Source organism: Lepidochelys olivacea, assembly GCF_965140295.1.
Source record: "Lepidochelys olivacea isolate rLepOli2 genome assembly, chromosome: 3".
In the NCBI taxonomy this organism is placed as follows: Eukaryota; Metazoa; Chordata; order Testudines; family Cheloniidae; genus Lepidochelys; species Lepidochelys olivacea.
This window is the reverse complement of record NC_140413.1, coordinates 69,434,063-69,450,832: the sequence shown is the minus strand read 5'-3', so window position 1 is coordinate 69,450,832 and position 16,770 is coordinate 69,434,063. Positions and strand designations below refer to the sequence as shown.

General features: G+C 40.8%; 1 protein-coding gene across 2 annotated transcripts in view; it reads left to right on the top strand.

Annotated features, from left to right (window-relative positions):
* Nucleotides 1-16,770, top strand: part of LOC311518976 (gamma-aminobutyric acid receptor subunit rho-2) — a gene marked incomplete at its 5' end in the record, with an annotated part of 64,131 nt that overhangs the window by 11,513 nt on the left and 35,848 nt on the right. For both annotated transcript variants that reach the window (XM_084625056.1, XM_084625055.1), the window contains one exon: nt 6,776-6,882. In XM_084625056.1, the coding sequence (XP_084481182.1) occupies nt 6,801-6,882 (82 nt within the window). The remainder of the gene's footprint in view (nt 1-6,775; nt 6,883-16,770) is intronic.

Below are 16,770 nucleotides of genomic sequence, written 5' to 3'. Positions count from 1 at the left end.
TTGATTTAAGGTCCGATGAGTATTGGGTGGATAAGGAATGCAGGGTCAGGACCATAGTGAATGAGGTTTGATTTACTGATAGTTTGCATGATTGGTGTGACGATTAGGGACCAGGTATCCCAGGGGGAGAACAAGGGGTGTAAACCCCAAAGAATAAGCAATTGATTCAACTGATTGTATACAATATTACTGTACTATAAAAGGACATTGAGTGAGGTCTTTTATGAAAGCTGGTGATTAATATCATTGTGAAATGTACATATAAACACTATATTAAGAATTATGGATACTAACTAAGATTATGCTTTAAAGTCTGTGACCAAACAAAGGGAGAAACAGGTTTTCTCCCAGATAGAAGGGAAGGCAGCTATCTAAGTGTCTCCAGTGCATTTTGGAATCAAAACAACAAAAGCCTCATTTACATACAGATCAGCCGGGTGGCAGGAAGTCAACAGGAAGGGAAGACCAGCAGGAGGCCATCCTGACTCTGGGGACAAAACAGTGAGTTTTGGGAAACATAAGCAGAAGCCTTTTTGTCATCCATCACTTAGGGGACATAGAGAATTGTGAGCCTGTGAAAGCTGGATCCCCTCACCTGCAGGGTGAGGGATACTGGTAACTTGATATAAGTAAGAAAACTGCTTAAGCAAAAATTGTAACTTGCTAAGATGAAGTTTGGTCCCAAGAAAGTTTTGTTTGTAACCATCCCAGTCTCTTTTCTCTTGCTGTGTACATCTTAAATCTCTGTTCTTTGTTAATAAACTTATTCTTGTTTTATTACAAAATCATCTCAGTGCTGTGAATTAAAGTGGAGTGTGAGTCTTCAGCTACCCTAACAGGCTGATGTGTGCCACCTCTTAAGGAGGAGGCAGCTAACTTAATAACTTCCATGAGTGCCCAGTGAGAGGGACTGGACTCTGCAGGGAGATGTCCCTGGGGAACTTGGGAATTGGAGTTTACTGATTGTTACCTTCAAGGCAATGTTTGAACTGACACACAGCTTAGCAGCAGAAAAGTTCACTCATGCTAAGGCAGAGCAGAAACACAGGGACTCTCAATTCTGGGTGTCCTAAGCAAGACATCACAATAGGTATTACACAATACCAAGAACAAACCAAATTCTACTTTATCTGCAAAGCAGACTAAAAACTTGAGCAACAGCACTGATAACAAAATATTAGCCCACATCCTCTTCCCACCTGAAGATTCATGATTCAAAAAAAATCTTGCAAAAATTAAAGCTAAGGGCCACAGACACCAGCTGATACAGCATGTGTAGAACATGTGATAGTGAGCAGTGTGAAATTCATTTTTATTTACACTAGTGAACGTCAATGCCCATGAGCTGCCTTTGGATTTGTTTCTGTCAGCTACCAGGGAATTGATACAATTTCCCACATATTCTGAAAATAAAATTGCTCCCATCTCTTAAGGGGCTGAATTCTCAGGTGGGCTGCAGCAGTACTCATCACACTTGATGGTAGGGACAAAGATGTCTGGCTATCCTCTGGGATGCTAGAGGCAGCAGGGCATTGAATTGGTCACTCACATTAATTATAGAATTCTCAGTGGCACTTCAGCAACAACCCCCAACATGTCCCCTAGACTGGGAAGCTCTGAGGGGTGTATTAGAGCTGCCCAGAGATTCCTCTAACAGGGAATGCTCAGCTGCCCGTATTTAGGGAAGTTTAAATTAACTTGGCATTGCCAGAAGGGAACAGAAGTGACATAACAAGGCCAGCGATCTCATCGAGTGTCCGTAATGTGTGTATAAAAAAGAAAATCACACATGGTATATATGCATCTGTATATAGACCCAGCACTGCAAAAGACATATACACATAGTAAAGGAGATATTAAATTTTGAATGCCAATCCAAGATAGTTCGTAGGTATGACAGATAGCCATGTATTTTTTTTAGTACATTCTGCTCCATTTTGCATTTAGCTTCTGCTGTACATCTGTAATTGTGGTGCACTTTGTTATATAGAAAAATAGGAGGCACTGATTTTAGGATTGCTGGTCTGCACTACTGGGAGATTGATGCTGCTGCAATCAATGCAGCAGGGGTTGATTTAGTGGGTCTAGTGAAGATCTGCTAAATCGATGGCAGAGCATTCTTTGGTCGACCCTTGTGCTCCAGCTCCCCGAGAAGATTAAGGTAAGTCAATGGGAGAGCATCTCCCATTGATGCAGTGCAGTGAAGACACCGGGATAAGTCGACCTAAGCTACGTTATTCACATAGCTGGAGTAGCGTAATTGTGGTCGACTTACTCCAGTAGTGAAGACAAGCTCTTCGTATTTCTTTTGTATTGGATTTACAAAGTGTATTGTCTTCTCCAGCTTTCTTTACCTTCTCTGGAAAGGTAATGGGGCCTTTATTTAGCGGTTTTCAGAAACTGTACTGGAGACCAGGAAGGTATTCACTGAGCATATTAAACTAAAATCATATTCAACAGAATCATGTTAAGAAATAGGTAATAGGCAGTGCTATACTGCATCAGATTAGTAGTCCATTTAGACCGATATCCTGTCATGACAGTTGTCAACATGAGATGCTGTAGAAGAAGGTGCAAGAAAACCAATAATAGACAATTATGAACTATACTGCCTATAAAGAGAATTTTTTTTACCCTATCAGTGATTGGCTTATGCCTTGGAGTTTGAGGGCTTATGTTTCTAATTTTTTAAAATCTCATCCAATGTAGCTCTTGAAAATTCTTATTATCCATATAAATGTAAACCCCTTTTTTATTTTTGCTTGTTTCATTTTTTTTGTTTTTAATCCCTCTAAGCTCTTGGTCTCAGTGTTTCTTGTCCTAATAAGAATATAATTCTGACCAGTTATAGTTATATATATATATAAAATAAACAAATAAAATTTGGCACTTTAAAAGGGCCACTTCCTGAAGCCAAGAACAATTATGAGCAAACACTGAATTTATTCCTCAGCTCAACCAGAAGTTAGGGGCTTGATGCAGGAACCACTTGGTGAAATCCTATGGTCTGCATAATGCAGGCAATCAGACAATATAATCACAACAGTCCCTTCTGGCCCTAAAATACTTGCATCTGAGTTCCATGGGTGCTGTGTTTGTGGGTTTTTTTAAAAATCCTTTTGTCAGTTTTAAATTTGTTGTCTTTCTTTTAATATCATTCAGTACCTCCTTGTTTTAAATATTTTGAGAAATGTAAATAGAGAGCATCCAGCTGATTTTCTCACTAGTATTCTTTGTTTTCTATAACTCTGCCATGTCCCTTCTTTCTCATCTCCTCACTAAAGTAAATGGTGTCAGTTTTTTCAATCTGTCCTCATGTTGGGAGTCTTTCTATGCCTCTAATCATTTTGGTTGTGTATATCTGGACCCACCTATTTCTGCTTTGTCTGTGTGAGCTGGAGTGTCCAGAATTAAATATAGTATTCCAGGTGAGGGTGTATCATTTATTTAGGTGGTGGCATTATAATATCTTCAGTATTGTCCATAACATTCTACTTCGATTACTCGTATCTTTTGAGCAGAAGGTTTTCATTGAGCAGTTCTACAGTGACGCTCAGGTCTTTCTCCTGAGCGGTTAAATCAGAATCAGATTTAATCAGAATTAGTACTGTGTATGAATTGTTATGATTCTTCTTCCCAGTGTGCAGTACCTGAGGATCACAGGAATTGCCTTACTGGATCAGAACTGTGGTCCATCTAGTCAAGTATCTTATCTCCAACAGTGGCTTACACAGAGGAAAGTTCAATAAACCCTAAAGCAGACAGTTATGAGGTAACGTTCCTCCAGGGAAAGTTTCCTCCTAACCCCTACAGTTACTGTTTGGCTTTATAGTCCTATCAAAACTCCTGTTTGTTAGAACTCTGGATATTCTTCTTGTTCATATAAATGTCAAATCCTTTTTTGAATCTTGCTAAGCTCTTAGCCTCAATGGTAGCTTGTCCTTGTGTTATGAGGCTAAGTGTTCCCAATCTACTTTCTCTAAAGCATTTATTTTTTGTATACTTTTATCATGTATCCTCTTATCTACCTCCTTTCACAGTCTTGCTTGATATGAGAGTTTTTCATGTCCTTAATCATTCTTGCTGTCCATCTCTGATTTTGCTATCCCCTTTTTGTGATGGGGTCATCAGCAATTAACACAATATCCCTAGTGAGGCTCTACCACTGATTTATATACAGGCCTAATATTTTCATATTATGCTCCTTTTAGATGTGTGGCAATTCTCCAAAAAGGGCCAAATTCTTTAATCATGAGTAATTTAATAATTTCAAGTCAACTACAACTTTTGCCACCTCTCTGTTCACCTTTTCTCCAAGTCATTAATAAAGGTGTTATATAACACTGGTCCTGGTACAGATCTTGGGCCACCCTATTGCTGGCCTTTCGTCATGGTAAAAATCCATCATTTATTCCTGCTTTGTTTCTGCCTCTTAGCTAGTTTCCAATCCATAATGGTATTTTACACTTCATCCTATGATTACTTAATTTCCTTATTACACCCCCTTGGTGAGAGACTTTGTCAATGGCTTTTTGAAAACCCAAATCAATTTTATTAGCTATTCTCTTTAATTTACTATTTTGTTGACACACTTAAAGAACTTTAACATATTGGAGAGACACCCTTTTCTTTTACAGAAGCCATGCTGGTTTGGCTCTATCATATCATGTTCATCTAACTGTTTAATAGTTCTGTTTATAATTATTATTTCAACCAATATACCCCCAATGAAGTATACTGGCTTATACTGGTTTATAATTCCCTAGATCAGCCCTACAGCCTTTCTCAAAATAGGTGCAACATTTGGTACCCTGTAGTAGAGTAGCTGATTTTAATAAGAGCAACATGGAGTTGTGCACATCTGTAACTGAGCACAGACAATTGTCCAGTGTTTCCACCTGGTCATCATCATGCCCTAATTAACTTTATATGCAAACAGATGACACCAGTATTTAACACACATGTCGAGAAACACTTTTACCCATAGACCTGATTCTTACTAATTTCAGGTTTCAAAGTAGCAGCCGTGTTAGTCTGTATTCGCAAAAAGAAAAGGAGGACTTGTGGCACCTTAGAAACTAACAAATTTATTTGACCATAAGCTTTCGTGAGCTACAGCTCACTTCATGAAAGCATGAAAGCTTATGCTCAAATACATTTGTTAGTCTCTAAGGTGCCACAAGTCCTCCTTTTCTTTTTACTGATTTCAGTGGAGTATTCATATGTTTATTTTTAAGCTCGGTTTTTGTTGGAAACTTCTCAACCTCATTTGGTGTCTTTTTTTTCTTGCATTCGCTATTGCCAACATAGAATTCCAATTCCTCCACTCGAGTTCTGCCTCTACCAACCAGTGACCCCCCCAAACAAATGGATTTAACTGTCCTGCCTTACCCCTTTTATTTTCTTAGTAACTCTCTGATCATTAATTGCAGCAGTATTTAAATCTTGTAAAGTCTGACTTTCAGGGCAAAGGGGTTCAGGGTTCTTAATTATTCTAATCCTTCCTCCTATATTGATGTGGAATTGTTGTGATTGCAGAATCAGATTTCCTCTTAGAGGTGCATGGGACAGTTAGCTGACAGGACTATAATTGAATTCCCAGCGTATGCCGGTTGGTTAATTTTTTTCACCCTTTATTCAGGGGCTTGTTGCTATCTCCTTACTGTGGTTCTAGTTTGTGGTATATTCCATTATATCTGAATGAAAAATGAATTCATTTTCTCACTTGCTGTACAGGGCAATGGAGGACTAAGAATCAAGGTAGACTTCATGTAGAGAGAGAACAATGCAATACTAATGCCCTGGAGGGAATGGAGTGATTTTATTACTACTTGGTTATACATTACAAAGGTTTATGGGAAACAAGCTCCCCCCAGTCCACATGCACAGCTCCCATTGGTGCAGTGGACTGAGAGCATCATATGACAGTGCATAAATATAGTCAGACAAAAGTGAATCTACAATAATATCACCTTGCTACTGTATGAAGTTTTGTTGTAGCCATGTCGGTTCTAGGATATTAGCGAGACAAAGTAATATCTTCTATTGAACCAAATTCTGTTGGTGAGAAAGACAAGGTTTTAAGTTACACAAAGCTCTTCTTCAGGTCAGGGGTAGCTTGAAAGCTTGTCTCTTTCACCAACAGAAGGTGATCCAATAAAAGATATTACCTCACTCACCTTGATAATGGGCAGACCTGTTTGAAGTCCAGGTCACATCAGTTTAGTTTTTGGATCAAACCCTATTTTTACTATAGTCAGCACAAAAGAAACAATGTAGCAGCAGAAAAGCAAGTGCTTCCTAGTCTACCTTGAGCATCCTCAGCAAAATTACCTGCTACACTCTCATTCTAGAATCCTTTTGGCAGTAATCGTATCTGAAGTAGAAAGAGCACAGCCTGATTCTCAGAGACCATGCTGAAGTTGTAGGGCTGGCAGCTGAGAAAACCTTGTTAGACTTAGAAATGGACATTAAAAATATGGCTGTGGACTGTATGCATGGTAATTCCATGATAGTAGCTGCAGCAAGTCTTCCTGGTCTCCTCCATGCTGCCTCACCTGCCACCATGCCCAGAAGCCCTCCTGCTCTCATGGTAATTCTGGCAGTGGGGAGCTGCCCAGTCAAAACTACCATTCATACTGCAACTCCTAAACATAGCATGGAAACCAGTGAGACAAAATAACTCATCCACTAAGATGTCATCTTTTAGAGTCACTTCGGGTACAGTGATTACAGATCTTCAGTGACAGGCAGCCCTTTTGTTAATCTTTTACAGCCACATCTATAAGAAGAATCATGATATGACCAAAACTCGGAAAGGAAAAACCGAACAGCTTCTGAGAGTCGATGATCATGATTTCACCATGAGGCCGGCTTTTGGAGGTAGGAATATTGTTTTGTCTATTTTTCAGTTCATTTATTTTGGGAAAATATCTCTGAGCCAGATTGTTCTCTCGTACCTCTGTGTAAGGTGAAAAGAGCTCCAATACCTTCAGTGGATACTCCAAGGTAACTGTAGCAGACTATGGGCTCCAGTTCTCCAAGAGAACAGACAGACTCCTTTCTATCGCTAAACTCTTCTTCGGCTGAGTAGTGCTTCCAAGAGCATGGATCTGGACCTTTTCTTAAATAATATTTCACTCTGCTTGATAATTGTGTCTAGAAGGGAAGAACAGCTACAGTTATTAGTGGGATGTTTATTTCTAGTTGTGAAAAAGGCTCATGATGAGCTTCTGAGTTGACATGATTAAATTATAAAATAATTAAACAGATAAATCATCAGCCAGGTCACTCTGCATGCTCACAGAAGAACTGGAATAGTTTTGTCAGGCTGTAAACCTGATTTCTCATAACCTTGTACAACGACATAGGAGGAGGAGGAACCAGGCCCACCGATACCTTTCCATCCTTTTCTCAACCCATCAACCACAGGAATTTGCTTAGGAGCCACCCTCTTGATGCTAAAGGATGATCCCTGCTCACTACTGCAGATGTCAGTCATGGCAGCAGTGGCAATGTCAGCCCTGAAGTAATCCTCCCTATAGCTGGGTCTAACCCAGACAAGCTATGGGGGAAAAAGAAGAGCAGGTGAGGGGAGAAGCTGCTGCAGAGGGCAGAAAGTTAGTTCCTGCCACCACATATCAGGAGCCAGCAGATCAAAGATGCCCTCCCACCCCCCAGTCTTCCTAACAGACAATTGGGTTCTGGAAAGCAGATCCTGTCCTCTTTCAAGTGGCTACCAGGCTAAGGTGATCACATGTCCCTAAAAATTAGGAATGTTCTGGTATTTTGCCGTGCTCCACTACTCAAACTGATTCCCTAGCCCTGTAAGTCAGCGTCAGTCCTCCACCTCCTTAATGCAGGGTCCTTAAAGGAGGGAGGACAAGAGGTAAAGCTTTTTAGCTATAGAAGTTCTCCTGTAGCTGCTTCTGGAACAGCAGCTTTCCTGGATATCTGTTCTTCTCCTGCTTCCAAGCAGGAAGCAGTGGTGTAAAACACTGGCTGCATGCATGCAATGATGTATCCCCTCTGATGGCTGGCTTCAGTGATTATAACAAGCCTATTACTTATCTATAGCTACAGGAGTTCTGTGGGCTGTGTTTTGGTGCTGAAAGGTTTGGGTTGGCTGAATCCCACTACTGATGAAAATGAAAGGGCAGAAGTAAAATGCTAAAACTGGAAAAAAATAAACCACCTGGGGTTGTGCTGCTAATGACCCTCCCAGGACTGAGGAGGGCAAGTTCAGATACGCATGGCTGTGTGAACTGCCTTTAAAATGGAGACACACTGTACTGATAATTTAGGCAAAACAGGCCAGGCATTCCTGACACAACATGGCACAATATTACCAGAGGAAACAAGGGCAAAGAACTCCAGCACAGACATGTATTTACCACATGCTCACATTACAGCACATAATCTGAAAGGCTGTGCTGACTGTAATCTATATTCCTGTCTTGCTGTGACTGCAGTGGTTGGTAATCATAGCCATATTATTCAGTATTATATTAAAATGCTAATTAAACATCAGAAGGAAAGTAGACAAAAATAACATTAAGTATGGTTGTATTCCAAAAACAGAATGTAAAATGTCACTGTAGGACCCATGTTTATCTCCCAATGATTCCAGATCAAATTTATGCAGTTTACAAGTAATAGTTCAGGATACACTCAGCTAGCAAATCTATTGTGTAAGCAGATGCTGTATTGTAGCTCTGTTCAGAACCTGAAATGAGTACATAATGCAGCAGCCTCTTGGTTAAGTGGAGTATTTCACTGTCAGCACATGACCTGGACTTCTGACTGGCTGCCTGTAGGTTTCCTAACGGAGTTGAAAGTGTTGATTTTGACCTTAAAAGCCCTACGTTGCCTGAGACCTGAGTGTTGCCAGCTCTCATGATATTATTGAGTCTCGTGACATTTGCTGTTTTTACTTAAAACCCCAACTTCTGGAGTCATGTGTTTACATGAGAATCTCCGCTTTCATGGAAGAAAAAAAAAAAAGGCAGTAAGCGTCTAGCCACTGTGGTAGGAAAGAAAAGCCTGCAAACGTGATCTAAGTGCACCTTAAAGGCTCAGATACTGGAATGCAAATAAAGAATTAAGCATCTTTTATAGTTAAAAATCTTAGGATTTTCAAGCTAGCCTCATGATTTTTGAACACTTGAAGTAGACAGTACAGCACTGACTCTCGTGGTACTGCTACAAGTGTGATGAAGAGTATGGCTTGGCTTGGAATCTCCTTGTTTTATATAAGAGGGAGCGGCTGGTAGGGTATTCTCCTGAGCAAGGCCCTCTACTTTGGATCCGTTCTCCTCACTTGGTCGGAAATAGCCTGAATCAAGTGATCTCCAGGGGATGTTCTTTCTGGCTGGGCATACGGCTGGGCTGCTATGTATTTGGTGTGGAAGGGTTGTGGGGAGGCTGAAGGGCAGACATTTTGTTGTGCTCTGGGCCGAAGGGCTAGGTTTTATGGGATCTGCTGCTATTTTTATATTGTATTTCCTTCTGTTGTTGTATTTTTAATATTTTATCAGGGTACCCAGAGCCTGAGAGAGTTGTTTCTTTGCAAGTTTCACACCAAAATAAAGGAAGGCATGTTTACATTCTTGTAACTCTAATACAGTGTATTTTAAATATTTTACCCATTTTAACAGAGTATTTAAAAAAAAACACACACAATCCTGCAAGATCCTAAAAACCTGAAGCAGTTTTTGCAGTTTCAACCCAACGTTCATCAACTTAATGAGCAGACTATTTGGAAGCTGCATTTGCAGAAGTTTCAGAAAATTGCACTTTCAGCTTCAGAGATGAGTTTCTGAACGCATCTTGGCAGGAGGCGGGGGATGGGTGGGGAGACCATGTTTCTGTAATTTCTGCTGAAAACAATGACCTCTCACAAAGGTCTTCTTTGAATTAGCAAAATTACCCAAGGCTGACAATGGGTGTCAGCAAATGGGTGCAGCTGAACAGGGTTTAACTGTATATGGCTAAGAACAAACCTTGGCAACAACTTAATTAGATTAGACTGTCCGCTATGTAAGCACAAATCAAATGCAACCAGACAACTTTGTGACAGCAACTGGATGTTTTAGGTTCCTGTGGTATCAAAAATCTTGTCGTGTATATTTCTAGTGACCTAAAATAAATCATATAGAAAAAGTTTAGGAAAAAAGTAGAGTAAATTAACTGGATATATATTTTTCTTTTGTAATGTTATACATAATAAAATCATAGGGCCTCATTCACCACTGCATCACTCCAACAGAGTTATACCAGTGTAAAACTGAAATCAATGGGGCCTCATTCTCATATAATCTCATATAAGCTAAGGCCCTTTTACACTGGGTGTAACTGTAATCTGTGCCCACTGTAAGGCCCTTTTACACTTCCAGAGTGTTGTAAAGGAGCTTTAGTGTAAAAAAGAATCAGGCAAAAGAGCAGAGTAACATACTGTGAATCAGGCCTATAACTTTTTCCAAATGAAAATGATGACTGTCATCTCAGCAAAAACCCAAATATAAATATTTCACAAGGAACCTAGGCAGTAGTATTAGATTGTAGTGAAATCATGTGTCATGTAGCATGTTTGTAAAACCTGAGAAAAATGAGCAAGAGTTATACGAGGAGAGATTGGGGAAGAATATCAGAAGGAAGGTGAAGTACCCAAGAAAAGTTATCACTGTGAAGCGCTAGAGCAGACGTTATGTAAATTGTGTTATTAACAGCCCAACTGTCATAGTTAAGTCTCGCCTGATGTCAACCCATTAGTTACAGCTAGTGGGTAAAGTGATAATGACAAAGATTGGTGCTTTACTAATGTTCTATGCAGCCTCCTTCCGTCCTAAAATAGATTTCATTTTTTCTGACTCTTTTGGAGTTCTCTCCATGCCGGTGACCTCACTCAAGCCAGCAGATGTTCAGGTATTATTTACAAATATTAATTTTTAAAGATTATGTAAATGTTTTTAGTTGTGCTCTCTTCTTTAAACACCCATTTTAAGCATTTCATCTATGATGTTTCATATTTTACAGGGAGCCTGTGAATAAGCAGCTTTAGTTGATACTCAGAATAGCTGTGCCTCCTTTCCTAGGAAACAACCTAATGCTTCATGTTATCCTTATCCATATAGACTGTCCACTAGATCTTGCTGCACTTGTTGAATGATACTTTTATCAGCACCTATGGACAGCTGGGTGACTGAAGCCCTAAATGGCTCACATAGGGTTAGTGTCAAAGGTTAGGTTGAAACTCACTTCTTCTGCAACGATGATCCAGCAGTAAGATGGGAAAACGCACAAACAATCCCCCCTCTCTCCTCCACCCCAGTGCAGTGATACTGAATCTACTGAATGTAGCCTGTGTCTGCACTTAATTGGTTGTCTCTGTTTTAGGGCTAAGCCCACATATGCTGAGCACCCACAGTTTTTGGTTGTCTTTAATGCCTCTCAAGACCAAACCCATAGACTAAGAGGAAATGTTGCCACCGCATTGTTAGTTCAAGGTATAACTTGAGTGTTAATCACTGTAACCCAACTCCCATCCCCACACACAAATCTCCAGCTCAGGGTAAGTGGCTTTATCATTGAGCTAGCTACTTGGGGGAGAAGAGGGGGCTGAAGCTCAAGTGTCACTGAAGCTCAAGTACTATTGGGGAGTAAGTGGGGAGTCAGCTTAAGTTTCTTGAGGCACGGACTGTACAAGGACACTGTTTAACCAACAAAAAATAAATAGGAGTTTATGGGGTGTACAGAATCACCAGAGGCTGGTCTGCAGCTCAGACACATCGGATCTTATAATGTGGTCTCCCAGATTTGTTTTTTTCTATCACGATTTGAACAATTGCCCTGAGTGCCTTCCATTTTTGTCTTTTTATTCTGGAGCTCTTTAGATCAGGCTCTAACTATGTTGGTACAGCACTTAGTACAATAAGTCTCTTACCTTTGTGGAGGCCTTTAGCTACTCCCACAGTATAAATAATAATAAAGTGTTATAACTGCTTCTCACTCCTCTCTGAACCTGGATTGATCTCATTTGCATAGCCACCATTTTGGCCTCAGAATGAGACTTAACTTGCAAAATGCATGTCAGGAAAGATGTATCAAGCTCATTTTAGTCATGTGGGATTTTTGTCCTCACAGTCCACTGCTGCTATCTCACTTTAACAATTGAAAGGCAGATGACGAGAAAGAGACTGATATCAAAGGAAACTGACAGAACGCTGAGCTTTTGAACTCTATGGCAGAGTCTGAAATGAAAGGGAAATTACAAAATCTTCATTTTGGAGCTGGCAGAACAGCAGATTGCAAATACTGACTTCAGGCAACTTCAACACAGCCCACTCCTTCCTATCTTCTAAGGCATTCAGTAGGATTGTACCCATAAAAAAATCACAGTAGCTTATATCACATGAGTACCTACCACAAAACTCTGCTATTCAGAGAACTAGCCTGAACCTTGTGCCTTCTAAACTGCATCCCAGAGAGGGTGTTTTATACAACAAGATGTCCGAGGATGTGGGTGAGACTTGAAGAAAAGGAGCTCGAGACTAATCTGAAAATGTCTTTCTGTCCTTGAATGCTGACAGTGTCCTCGAGAGTTTTCCAGGTTTTGTTTTCCTTCCCAAGTGGCAAACCACTCCTTGGATCACAGCCCAATGCCCTGGGAATAAGGTATCTGAACTTTCCCTTGCTTCTTTCAGATTCACCTACAATAAGCTGCTCCATAGTTTTTTTTTTTTTTTTTTACCTACTCTGCAATGAGTTCCATTCATTATTCAAAAAAACAACAACGAGGAATCCTTGTGGCACCTTAAAGACTAACAAATTTATTTGGGCATAAGATTTCGTGGGTTAAAACCCACTTCATCAGATGCGTGGAATGAAAAATACAGTAAGCAGTATGTATATTACAGCACATGAAAAGATGAGAGTTGCCTTACCAAGTGGGGGGTCAGTGCTAACGAGGCCAATTCAATCAAGGTGGAAGTGGCCTAGTCTCAACAGTTGACAAGAAGGGGTGAATATCAACAGAGGGGAAATTACTTTTTGTAGTGCTAAAGAGGCCAATTCAATCAATGTGGACGTCACCCATTCCTAACATGGGTACCACTCTGAAATTCATTATTCAGGTTGCATACCACTTAGGCCATTTGTGATGAGGTTCCTATTTGAATCTGTATTTAGTACCTGAACTCCATCTGGATAAGAAACTGGACCCAAAGCCCAGATCTGAACATCCCTGAATTTTGGGTATGTTCAGACCCAGATAAGAACTTTGTGGTTCAGGCCAATTTGCATTCTTAAAAAAACCCTGCGATACAAATGTCAAATGCTGTCTTCTGAGCTATAAGTCTGAGCCTGCTCCAAGGATAGCTCCAGCATGAGACCTGGAAATCTGCATGGTTCCTATTCAGCAGTTCCTTAAGTATGTGCCTCACTTTAAGCCTGTGAGTAGTCCCACTGAAGTCAGTGCTCCTGTGCTTAAAGTCAGACACGTGCTTAAGTAACTTGTATCAGGGCCTATACATACAGCAATCAGAGAAGATACATTGGTGTGGTTTAAATCCGATTCAGTTGCCATATACCACAGTCTTTAGCATTACACTGATCAGCTGAGAGACGGGGGATGTTGAAACCCTAAATTGCAGTAAACCCATGCAGAGGCTGGAAGGTGAATCTCAGTTATTTTTACTGCTGCACATTAATGATTATTCTTGAATTGGAGCTGTGTGAAAATAGTAAATACTTTTCACGATGAAAATACAGTTTTTGTGAAGGCCATTTTGTGGCCCCAAAATTTCTCTTTAGGCAACATTTTGTGTGTGTGTGAAATGTCAGTTTTCACATTGAAACCCGGTAAATTTCACACATTTTGATGTGAAAGCTGATTTTTGTTTCAATTAATTCTAAATTTTGAGCACTCCACCCCCCCACCCCAATGTGTAGGAAGCATTTCATAAAGCAGGACCAGCAGTGTGAAACTGAAATAAGTGGAGGGACTTAGTTTGGAGTTTTTAGAAACAGATTCATTAAATCACCTCTTGGGGGCATCTTGCTTTCTCTGCTTTGTGAATGAATCCAAGGCTGGAGCCTCGGCTCTGAGACTGTCCCCACTCACAGGTCTCCAAGCCCAGGCTTCAGCCCAAGCCCAAACAGTTGCACTGAAATTTTAGCTCTGCAGCCTGATCCCCGCCAGCCCAAGTCAGCTGATTCAGGCCAGCAGCAACCATGCTTCTATCACAGTGGAGCTGTACCCTTAGTGCCGAACTGCCATTGATTTCCATAGGAGTCGGGCACCTAAGCACTTTTGGGATGCTCAGATATTACAGTAACGTGGGCCATATCATACTTAACATAGATAGATTGGCTGGCTTACGGCTGGAGCTATAACAATTGACACCAGCTGAGGTTCTGCTTCCAGAATTCAGTCTCCAGGATTGTTAATCTGGCATCTTTCCAGAGCTCCAAAATTCAATCAACATTTTAAAAATAAAATGTAGGGAATTTAGCGCTCGTGAGCCAGGCACAGTACGGTGCTGTATACATTTCTCCACGGAGTTTTGCCAGCTGAAATTAATCTGGGGCTGCAGCTATTTTCACTGTTCCCATTCTGGACCTGGTTTAACAGCAACTGCCTGTTGTTGGAACTGTGAAGTGGTTTTGTGATGTACCAGATCTGGGATGAAATCAGTGGTCTTTTTTCAATTCTGACCTAACTCAGAATTTGAACCCAGATCTCTGAAGGTGCAAAGAGAACCAATGAGAATCTCATGGTCTCTTACAAACCCTTGTGTTTCAGCGGAGTTGCAGCGTTAAAAAAAATGAGCACATCCATTGTCTCAGGGGTTGCGTCAAGAAAAGTTGGTTTGAAGATGAATTAGAGAGCTATATTAAAATAGCACCTAAGATGCCCCAGGGCTCTTTAAGCTGTCTGTTAATAAATGTCTCAATTGTTCAAAAAGCCCAGTGGCTCACAATGCATCATAAGCCTGCTACAGCCAGACCCAAACAAATTCCTTAAACAAAGCAACACAAAGGAGCAGACATGCAAACTTAAAGCCCTGATTCTGCAGTCACTTGTGCACATGCTAAACTCTAGTCACTTAAGTAGCCCTACTGATGTCAATGAGACTACTCGGTTAGTTTAGCACGTTAAGTGTTTGCAGGCTAAGATCCCAAGCCTCTCCTTAAGCCTAAAGCCTCAATCCTGCAAACAGTTAAGCACATGAATAAATTTATCCACAGGAGAAGTCTCAGTTAAATTATTGCTCCCATTTACTTCAATGAGAATGACAGGTGCCCAACACCTCTGAAAATCAGGTACTTCCTTGTTGCTATTATTTATATTGCAATAGTGCCCACAGACCCGAATTGGGCTCAGTGCCCAGTTGTGCTAAGAACATATATGTCGACATGGGCCCTGATGAGTTAGATGCCTAAATATAGATTATGCACCCAAGTTTGAAAATTTTGTCCAGAGATATAGACATCTAGGGGCAGATCTACAGGTCTACACTACTGCTTAGGTCGATCTAACTTACATGTCACAGGGGTGTGAAAAAGACACTCTCCTCCCCCCCCCCCCCCGAGTGACACAAGTTACAATGACCTAAGTGCTGCCCACACCACCGGTGCTATGTCAGCAGGAGACGCTCTCCCACCGACATAGCTTTTGCCTGTCTCAGAGATGGAGTAATTATGCCGATGGGAGAGCGTCTCCCATCAGCACAGAGCATCTTCACCAGACGTGCTGCAGTGGTGCAGCTGATGTAGTGCTTCTCGCGTACACCTGCCCCTAGGGTATTTACAGTAATAAGCCACAAGTGCAGTTATGTTTGAATAATGTAGTGCTCTTGTATTAAATGAAGATCACGTTCTACAATAACAGGACAAGCCCCTCTTCCTTCCTTGCATTACCACTGACCCCATTAGAGGGGGAGGGAGAGGTGGGAAAGAGGGCTTATCCCCTCCCAGCTCTATACTTCCCCCAGCTCCTTTTCAATAGAGAGATTTTCTGTGTTTGCTCCTCGTTAGTGGCAGTTGGTGGGGAATTTGGCTAAGCATCTGGAGCCCTGGTGGTTGAACAGTTTAGTTTGCGGAGAGACAGGATTAAAAATGTAGTCGTTTCCTAATGATCACCAGGATTAGTCAGACCAAAAATCTCTTGACATCTTTCTATGACTGATCAACAGCTGTTTAATTCAACAGTATGTTCTGTAGCCACACTGACCTTTAAGAATACCCAGGGTTTGTTGTTGCAGTTTGAAGAGAGTATTTGTTGCTGGATTTTTGTTTTGCTTTAAATAGTGTAAGTAATTAATATGCAGTTCTTCACCAAATGTGAAAAATGTACGTTGATCTAAATTTTGAAGAGCCATGAGCAAAAACCCTACAGTCAGAAAGTCTTGAGACATTGCTATATGTTAGTTTCGCCTTACAGCGTTACATGCAGAATTCTTGAATTTTTGGCACATGTAAACCAGCATAAAGAAAATTGGGATTTGGTTAAAATCAGCCTGTGGGAAGTTCACATGGCTTTAGGTATTGGAGTGTCATCGACTACGGAAGGACTGTGAGAACTGGTTATTAAGTAACATAAATCCACGTGGGTAATTCAAGGCACGGAGTTAATGTAACAACCAGAGCTGATTTCCAAACTAGTGTATGGGGTTTGGCAGCTTTGCTATGCAGTTTCTTAGACTCTCACTACTCTATTATAAATTGATGTGCAAATCAGTTTTTTCAAGCCCCGAAGTAGGGAAGAAATAA